The sequence below is a fragment of the Alosa sapidissima genome, chromosome 16 (assembly GCF_018492685.1).
Source record: "Alosa sapidissima isolate fAloSap1 chromosome 16, fAloSap1.pri, whole genome shotgun sequence".
NCBI lineage: Eukaryota > Metazoa > Chordata > Actinopteri > Clupeiformes > Clupeidae > Alosa > Alosa sapidissima.
In genome coordinates, this window is record NC_055972.1 from 3421614 (window position 1) to 3431685 (window position 10072).

The window sequence follows — 10072 nt, forward strand, 5'->3', positions numbered from 1 at the left end:
TTCCATATGTCTGTTTAGTCAATTAACATTAAAAAAACATTTTTAAAAAAACATTTTCAAAATAATATTACAGTTGCGCATCAGCAATATTGTCAGGGAATTTTCCATCCATGAGTATGCGCTTCAACTGACCACTACCCCCCCACCTGGAGGTCCATACGCACTTCAACTGACCACTACCCCCCCACCTGGAGGACCATATACGCACTTCAACTGACCACTACCCCCCCACCTGGAGGACCATATATGCACTTCAACTGACCACTACCCCCCCACCTGGAGGTCCATACGCACTTCAACTGACCACTACCCCCCCACCTGGAGGTCCATACGCACTTCAGCTGACCACTACCCCTCCACCTGAAACTCTCACACACACCCTTCCCCAGGCCCCAGTGGCCAGGTCATCCAGGGTCATCAGCCCCCACCAGGATGACCTCTTAGGCTCTTTGAGGCACTGAAGTCCCCCCACCCCCGTTGTGTACATTATCTCTAGAATAAGAGACACACTTGACTATAAAATTTGCAGGCATCAACACGCTAACTTTAAAATGACTGAATCAGAAAGAAAACAGGAGTCTCTTATTAGATTATGGAGAATGTTTCATGAAAAAACATAAATTCATAAAAAAAAATAGCCGAGGGGTGTCAAGTTATTCATTAGTTTCTACTCAGCTTGCTTCAAGATGGTTCTGCGTTTGATTTGTCTTTGCAGATCCAGTGCACAAATTCGTTGTCCAAAACGTTTGTCATATTCATCCGTATTCAGACTGTACTCGGACTGTAAACATTTGGTTTTGACTACATTTAGCCAAAAGAATATGTAAATATTTACATACAACATCTTGGAAAATTGGCAAATTGTGTTCAATGTGAATTTGAGCAACCCATATCATAGACCAAATGTACCACTGACATCATTGTTTCTGAATTAATTCGAATGTGTTGAAACCTCCAAACTGACTCAGACTGAGCGTAGTAGTGCATTATGTTTATGCTACAATAAACGGATGAAGTTGGAGAGCGTTCTTTCATAACACGACATCATTCTTGTCTTACTTTGTTGAAATTTAGTAGTTCAGAGACGGCCCTGTCCGTTGGGAATCAAACATGTCACGGCACTCTCCTCCTGCACCACAGAGGCCCATTCAGTTGTTTGCAAAAGAACGGTTCTAGCGGTTCTAGCTCACATGGTTTGAAGAACCCTTGGATTTAAACAACACATGGTAAAGGTTCACTATAAGATCAACAGACTCTGCATGGTATGATCCTTGGTTCCTGGGTCTATGTAGAAATACAAAGTGGTGCAGTTCTTCAAGACCCACTTGCATTCACCACAGTCAGATTCAAATGATGCACAAAAATGCACATCTGCAAAATGATATCCAGGACCTGCACAGGTAAGTGTGGATGTCCCCACCGTGGGCCACAGGCTCTTCACAAGGGGGAGCTGTCAGCACCGGCTCTACGGAAGCCCAACAGGACAAGGGAGCTCTGGTGAAATAGCATGAACTCTCAGTGCTGCCAGATATGTCTCTTTTCAAAGCCACTATGCAGATATTTGAAGCACACATAGTGATTAGCTATTGCGTGAGGGGATGGCTCAATCCCAAGCTGAGGTGAGTCATTCATCTATAAGAAACTGTGTTCCAGCATATAGCAAGAGGAGTGATGTGTTGTTATTATGTGTGAGAATCCCCTTTGATTAGACTAGCACTGGATCATGATCAGCAGTGTAGGTATATTTCTGTTAAGATCAAATCATATCACCCTATTTACAGAGGAACAGAGGAAGAGAGAGAGAGATAGAGAGAGAGGGGAGGGAGGGAGGGAGAGGGAGAGAGACGTGAAGTGGGCCGGCCTCTCCTCCGCGGACCTGTCTCTCAGGATATTTAGCATAAGTCAGTCCCACTCCGCGTGAGGACCACGCTCACACAGTGCACAACTGCCTTCATGTCAGACAACACTCGAGGAGGGAAACTGCCGCTTTTACGCTCACAGCCGCAGGAACTTTCTACATGACGACAGCGACTACCCCGGAGCATTACTAACGCCAGATATACTCGCTTTTACCGCGGGATTACTGCCAGCAGAGCGGGATTTCATGTAAGTGAGATCTGTTGCGCGGTGCTCTCCATTGTCCAGTGTGTCCATTTGGGTGGTTCATGGGCAGTGGGTGGAAAGGAACTTTATTATATTTTCTGTGTCGTCCAGAGGTCTACTGAGCGTTAACCCGATGCCTCGAAGAGTGTCTGCGTGCGTAACGTAGGCTAGTCTTTCCCCTACTGCCGGCGAGCGAAGTCGGAAAGCCTTGCGCGCATCACTTATCCGTCACGAAAGGCCTGCGCTTCCAGTCCAATTCTCCGTCTCGAACTGGAGAGTCTGTTCGCCGCATTCGTGTAAGTGGAGATTCTTGAGCAATTGAAGGGAGATTATCATCATGCCGAGGTTACTGAGTCGCTGCGACATTCGCTGTGTATTCCACAGTATTGGTGGCACCCGTGCAGGTAGGCTGCTTTTGCAGCACACTTGAAGCTTAACTTCGTAAAACAGTTTGTTCCAACCAGCTATGCTCATAGTTTTTTTCTGTCAGCTTGATGTTTGGAAACGTGCGCGGAAGGGTTATTTGAGCTAGGTTCCCAACTAGATGTTAAAGGGATTTGTAAGTGAGGTTTTCTAAAAAGTAAAAATTCTACATACAAATATAAGCTTGTATGATTAAAGGATTGGTCAAACATCACGTTCTGGATGTTTAAATGATGGTCCAGTAGAATACTGGGTAATGGTGGCGTTAAACACGGCACATAACAAGCTGCACGAGAGCTCCGAATATCATAGCTTTTAGTTTTAGCCAGCCAACATGTCTTCAAACAAAAAAAGTTTTTGTTTTGTTCAAGTTTGATGTCTAACTAATCCTCATTGTTGGTCTGTAAACATTTGATACTCATGCAGTTCGAGAATAATTCAGAGGGCAAAAATATTTGTGGGATATATCCAAAATTGATAGGTGGCAGGTGTTCTCGAGCCGCAAGAGACCAACAAGAAAAAAATAATTCTCTACCCCCCTCCTCCCCGCAGTCTCTCCCTCTCCCCCCCCCCTCTCTCTCTCCTTCTCTCTCTCATGGTTCTCAGGGGGGAAAATACTCAGTTATTTTAACCAAGAAATTAAGTAAACACCATGTTATTTATGTTATTTATTTACCAAGTCAATGAACACACATAAACGCATACAGCGCATTGTTACTTTAGCCTAATAGATTGAAATGATGCAGTCGTCATGTGAGCAGTGAAGCAGAGGTATATTTTGGAAATGTATGAAAATGTGTGTTTTGGTAACAGTAAATCATTTTGTAGTTGTGAAGTAGTAAAATGATTAAGTTTTGTAGCCTAAATATGCATGGATATCTAGTATTCTGGTTACTTTTTAGCCTGTGGTTGCCAATGTTTTATTAGCCTATTAATTACAATGAAGGCAAAGCATATAGTTAGCGCTGCAATCCCTGCAAAATTATTGACATAATCACGTGAAAAACGATTAACTAAATAATGCACTAATTAAATACATATATATTTACCGTTCACATTATTCCGCAATTCTGTGTGTTGTTGCCTCCGTCAACAACACTCATAATAACACAGCTCTTTTCGCAAAATATAGCCTAATCTCTCCATGTCCTTGACATTTGAAAAAAATATTAGACTTTCAGGTTGCCAAAACTAATCTAGGCTATGTTGTAAAAAATATATATATTTTTGTAATACTAACTGGACAAAACAGTTGGGTGCAAACCGATTTGAAATAGGCTAATGTTTATTTTATAAGTAGGCCTAATATAAAACGTGTTAGTATGTCAAACTGAGTGCGTGAATTTAGCTAATTTAGCTGATGAATGAAAATACTACTGGCTACAGCACAACGGCAAAACTCTCACGTGTCCTTTCCCTGGTGATTTTGCTTCAGTCCATAATTGTGAATTCATCATTGTTGCTGCTGTTTTATTTGCCAACAGACTGTCAACAAATGTCACGTTTAAGTATATGGATAACTGCCACCCAAGACGCGGAGATGGGCATGCAGCTGGAATAGTCATGCGTAATGTTCAGACCTATGTATTTTTTAAAGTCATATATTTGTGTATTTGTTTGACTAGTAAAACGTTCGGGAAAAATAATGCCGATGTATACATGTCTATTTTTAGCGAAATAAATGACAAGTCTAATAATTTAATCCATTTAGAAGCCCTACACGCATTGTTTCTTTTCTTATTAAATTATTAATAGCCTACAGATTTTTTTTTTGAAATTGGATGCTGACACAAAGACACATATAATGTCAGAATTTAATCCAAACCCAAAAGTATACATTTTGATTTATCAAATGGACTTCCGACTTCCACGTCCATATTTTGTTTGTTTATTCTCAGAACAGACTAAATAAACCATCCTCCGAAAAGGAGATATTCCCACTGATGTTTAGAGCAAAAGACGTGCGCGCCCCCATCTGAAGTATTTTCTCTTTTTTTGCAGTTCACTGCATAAACACCAATGAAGTTATTTAGAGGATAATATATGGCTAGAGAGAGAATGCTGGAGAACATAGGTTTGTGGAAGCGGCGTGCGTGGGGAAAATCGCTCAGTGACACACTCAGTCAAATGCAAATGGATGTTAGAAGGGGAGAAATTAACATCTACAAACATTGGACAGAAATTCCATCTGCCGCCTCTTCGAGAAGGCCCTTAATAAGTTCCCAGACAGCGAAGTGACACACATCTTAATCAAGCCCTAATCCCGAGAATTAATGCTCAGCGCGTTTATGAATAATTCCGTGGTTGATGCCCCAGCGCGCGGAAATGGAAGCAGTCTGCCCGCGTCGCCACCAGCAGATGGACTTGGCAATCTCCTGAAGAATGAAGGGATTTCTGTCTGCAGTTATCTTTTCTTTTATTAGATATATATATTTTAATGAGATCCATGTCCCTCTGCTTATGCAAAGAGCTTTCTCTCATGCAAGCCACTGACCTACGTCGCCGTCAACACATTACGGCTGCTGTTGTCTTTGGGGTGGTTTAGAACACGTGTGTTGGTTATTTCATAGACATAGATAGCCCATTATAAAAGACTAGTTCTTACAGTGGACTGCACAATGGTGTTAACATGTTTGCCTTCCGGTCAGACTGACTCTTTATTATGATGCATATGCTGGTGTTTGTTTGAGATATATTGTCTGGCAATACATTATTGTCACTGCCGTCGATGTCACCCTTTTATGTGGCGAGTGTAAGCTAATTCTTTGTCATGTGACTTTTGTTTATGTTTATGTTTGATCTTAGCAGACGCTTTTGTCCAAAATGACTTAGCCTACTACAGCGGCAATAAACATTACACTAAAATTAACATCAACAAATGTAATAAAATTAATTCAAACGAACAGTTCATAGAATGGCCATATAAAAAGAGTCGAAGGGCCCTAATTAGTTTGGCACGGTAGGCTATGCCCAATGCAATTAGGGTTAAAGGTTCGCATGTGCGCATCAAATCGCATGACGTGTGATGAGTGAAGTTACAAAACAAAACAGTGGTTGACATTTTAAATTGCTGTTCTTCAACGATTGCAAATAAATAATAATAATAATAATAATAATAATAATAATAATAATAATAATTATAACAATATTATTATTACTCGATTAGTATCGCCATTGTTATTATTATTGTGAGCTATTGTTCTAATGAACGTTGCTGTCATTACCTCAGTAGGCTAACCCAATATTATAACAGGCTAATTTTGTTTTTTTTAAGTCTTTTAATGAAAATATTGTCCCTTTAAGATATTTTTAGATATTTTAGGCCAGGGGTGGTCCCAATCTGACGTTTGTCTTAATTATATAGGAAAGACATTGGTGTATAGGCCTACTACCTCGTCTTATTTCCTTTGCCCTGAGCTTGCCTCAAACATTATTTTCGTCACTTGCCATATAGCACGCAAACCAAAGGTTTGTATACTGTAGGTATTCCCAGGCTAATATAGCTGTAGACCTATTTGGGAAATCAATAGCTGCTCAGGGTATTCAAGTAGCCTAGGCCAGCCCTGCTAAATTCCGTTAAAACAATTAGGCCTATGTTACAATCTAGCTATATTTATGATTCGATTCCCCAATGCTGTTTCCTGTATTTTTTTAGAAGTTCCATTATATTAAAGTTTGTCTTTCGACTTGGAGTCGTTCTGCAATGCCAAAGTTCAGTCTGTCAATAGTTCTTGACGCAGGTCTAGAATGTGAAGAACAATGTGGCGCCCGTGGAGAGGGACGGGCGCGCGAGGGGAGGGGGCTGGGGCGGGAGCACGGGAAGGGGGTTGGTGGGGTACTCGCACCTTGTATATGAAATAACTATCTTACGTCACTCACGGCCCGGCCAGAGGGAGTCCAGCCACTGGCCAACCTCGTTGACACGGCCACTATTCATCACTGTCACGGTGGAAATGTGCCCTGGTCATAGTCATATTTCTGAGCGAAATACGGCACTTCTCAGATGGTACTATCTACAAAAGACAGCTGTTCATATCAGACAAGTGACTTGGTGTTGGATGAGGCCGGGGAGTCGTGTTTGTCCGCAACTGTGACAGTAAAGATTGATGTAAATCCACAGGCGCATCAGGTGGGTCGGGAGCTATATTTCAATTGAACCGTTATGCTGATTGTGCTGCTTTTCCATTTTCTTCAGTTGAAACTTGTGCTGTGGAACATGTAACTTAAATGTCTTCCAACATCCAGTCAAACTGGTTGTAGGCTAAATGACACGACAGATCAGTGATGGAGAGTAGGACTAATTTCAAATAAATAGCCTAAATATTTATTGGAAAATAATGTGAAGTAGATTACATTTGTGGGGCATCTGAATAGTATCCCAAAGTTGACTTTTGTACGGGTCTGGAGTTCCAGAATTCCCCCTGAGAAACCTAACTTCAGAGACTGAATCCATGTTTCTGGCATCGATTATTGTCATTGTAGATTTGAGCAGGGGTGTGGGACGAATATGATTGACTTGACACCTATTGGAGCGCAAGTGGTCATTATTAGAAAGAACATCCATAAAAAATATCCAAGTAGACATACTTATATAGATATTACTAACATCATGTTAGTCATAGATTTGTATTGAAGCGAATTTATTTTACAATGCAACACATTCTTGGTCTTGGTCAGTGACTATTCTACATCCAGACACTAATATAACTCTTTCGGCTCTATATATTTGTATGAGGCTATTTGAAAATTGTGTTGAGGTATATATGTGCAAGAGCAAACTGTGATTAAGTGTACCAATTAAATACAAAATACTTGAATATTAGCTACTGATGTTATATTCTGGTATTTGGGTTATCTAATTTGTAGAAAGCAAACGTATACGTATTTTGAAACTCCACAATGTTCACTGACATGTTTAATAGGCCTAGTCCACACAGCTCGTACATGGCACACTGATTAAATGTTGTGTGTTGATGTGCCTTGTAATCGGAGTGGAATTCTTTCAGTACAAGGACCACGTTAAACGCCAGTCTTGGTCAGATGAATTAAAATAAACTTATGAGCACTCATTTGGTTCATGCTGTCATATAGCTCATTTGGTCCCATCATTCGACTTAAAAAATTGACAGAAATTGTTTTCGTTCATTTGGACTATGAGAATAACCATTTCCAGTTGGACTTTATCAAATGTTTGTCTGACTGTAGGCCTACAACTACTGTAAAACAACTTATATTTATCATTGTCTTGTGCAGTAATAATTTACACGGGCACAGTAGTAGGCTAGTTCGTCTCCACTTGTCACTTTTAGGGGAGACAAAGATGTCTTTGATATGGAGATTTGTTATGGGGATATAGCTATTTTACATCAACATATCACACGCTGTCTCTGGGGCTATACAGGAGGCCTTGTATTTCCATACTACTAGTAACCTACTACTGAAATGGCCAGCCAACTATGACCTGAGACGATATGTTGCTCACGCATGCATGTGACGTCTTAGTCAGGACTCAAAGTGCCGTCGGAACCACGATGATCAGCATAAAGTGAAGTAGTTGGCTACTAGAGAGCTTAGTACTAAGTTAGCGGGTAGCAGAGGGTCTAAACATGTTAGTCTGAGGAAAATATGGGATCAAAGCAGTGCCGTCCCATTCCCCGGCTCCAGGGTAGGATGACCCAGACCCATGTCTATTGTGTGTTCTTTAGGCAATTCCCCCTGCGGCCGAGTCTATTGACATGAGCACTGAACCAGGAAAGCGATTGGGTTCTGGTGTGTAAACACCCTAAATGTGCTTTAAAGGCTAAGCTAATGCTAACAAGCCATCAAAACCCTTCCCAGCATGCGAAGTGAGATGTCAAACGGGAGGAAGTTGACTTGACTGTGGGGTTTTTGTGGTGACCGAATCCTTTTTCTTAAAAAAAAAAAAAAAATGATAACTATGATTTTACAGTGTTGAATAAATGAAGCCATGCAGGTTTATGTCTTGACAATCGCCAGTCTTACAGAAACATTTCCCTCGTAGGCAAACTTTGTTTGTAAAATAATCCATTACGCATAGGCTACACATGTAGGCTAGTCTGCCTGCAGGAGACTATCCAGTATCACGTGTTAAATAATTTTAGTTTGTTAGCAGGACAATGATTGGCAAAAAAGAGCATCAATCATAGTATACTTAGTGTAACCTGTTGCTCTTTGGGGTCGACTGGGTCAAAAATTCCCCATTTGAAGCGACGCAGTTATGAGGTTTGGCCCTGGAGAGGAAGGAACTCAGACAATCAAAAAGAACTGGAGAGGTCAACGTTATTACGGGGACACAGGTCAACTATAGTACATACCAGCGCACAAAGCCCGGGTTAAAGGCCACATAGTCCACGATATGTTCAGTTCTGAAACTTGGCTGGCCACTGGCTACAAGGAGAGTGAGGGAGAGAGAGAGGGAGAGGCCCACGCCGTGTTGTGAAAGCCTGCCACGACATCATAAATCGTGAAGGGCTTTGAGGGAGTGATCGTGGGGCCATATCTTTAAGGTGTTAACTGCGGTTGTATAAATAAACGAGCTGTTATTTTAGGCTCCATTACGCGTCAGCTTCTCTCACGAGGCTGCTATTTAAGTACGAAGTGTCACCATATATTTTACCACCTTAACTATGCGCGACTGCGAAGCGCGTCTTTCCACTTCAAAATTGTAGCGCATTGCCAGCATTGCGCACAGTAGAGGTCCGTCGGTTTCGTCAATGCCGCTTTTTGCCATGCAGAACTGTCAAGCAGGTAGTGTGAAGGCAGGTTGGGGATATTATGAGGACGTCACGCTGGGGTAGTTAGCGTTTTTGATAAGCTGGCATTGCACACGGGGTTCCCCACTTCTGACATTTGTAGCTACCAACGTTCACCTTCAAGCTGTGTTAGTGATTAAATAATCGCTCATCATGTGAAGGCGGTCTTTAAGAAGTCCCCAGCGACATTATAACAGAGATGAACTCATGATGTCCATTTTGATATTCAAGCGACCGGTGTAGTTTACATCAAATCATTTCGGTGTTCCACACAAAACCAAAGGGCTGTAGTGCGCCCTGCATAAACCGGCGGTGGCTTTGTTGTTGCGTATAGTTATTATGGTCTGTTCGGGAGATGAACTCTGGGTATTGTGTGTTGTGCTGAAGTGTGTTTCATTATTCTTTACAGATCCTGGCAGTCGGGGTTATGGATTTTAACCTTCTGGCGGACAGCGAGGCCCGAAGCCCAGCACTGTCTCTCTCGGACTCCGGCACCCCACAGCATGACCCGGGCTGCAAGGGTCAAGACAACAGCGGTCAGTCCACATCAGTGACGATGACAGATAACATTCAACTACAATATATTATTATTATTATTATTATTATTATTATTATTATTATAATCGCTACATGCACGTGATGCGATCATGCTTTGAATCGGCCAAATCATGAAATTAAAGAGCTAAATTACATTTTATTTTCATAATATATGTAGAGTAATTATTAGAAATATATTATTAATAGACTTTGATTCCCATGAAAGGTTAATGAGA

The 10072-nt window shown here is 41.4% G+C and overlaps 1 protein-coding gene across 3 annotated transcripts in view; it reads left to right on the top strand.

Annotated features, from left to right (window-relative positions):
- Positions 1-1928: 1928 nt before the first annotated feature.
- pitx3 (paired-like homeodomain 3) overlaps positions 1929-10072 on the top strand; it is a 19202-nt gene continuing 11058 nt past the window's right edge. Inside the window, exons 1-2 of one of the 3 annotated variants that reach the window (XM_042066615.1) lie at positions 1929-2106; positions 9709-9835. In XM_042066615.1, coding sequence (XP_041922549.1) covers positions 9727-9835 — 109 coding nt within the window. In that variant the 5' untranslated portion in view covers positions 1929-2106; positions 9709-9726. Of the gene's footprint in view, positions 2107-2297; positions 2400-6571; positions 6656-9708; positions 9836-10072 lie in introns of those variants that run through there. The other 2 variants (XM_042066617.1, XM_042066616.1) reach the window with 2 other exon arrangements.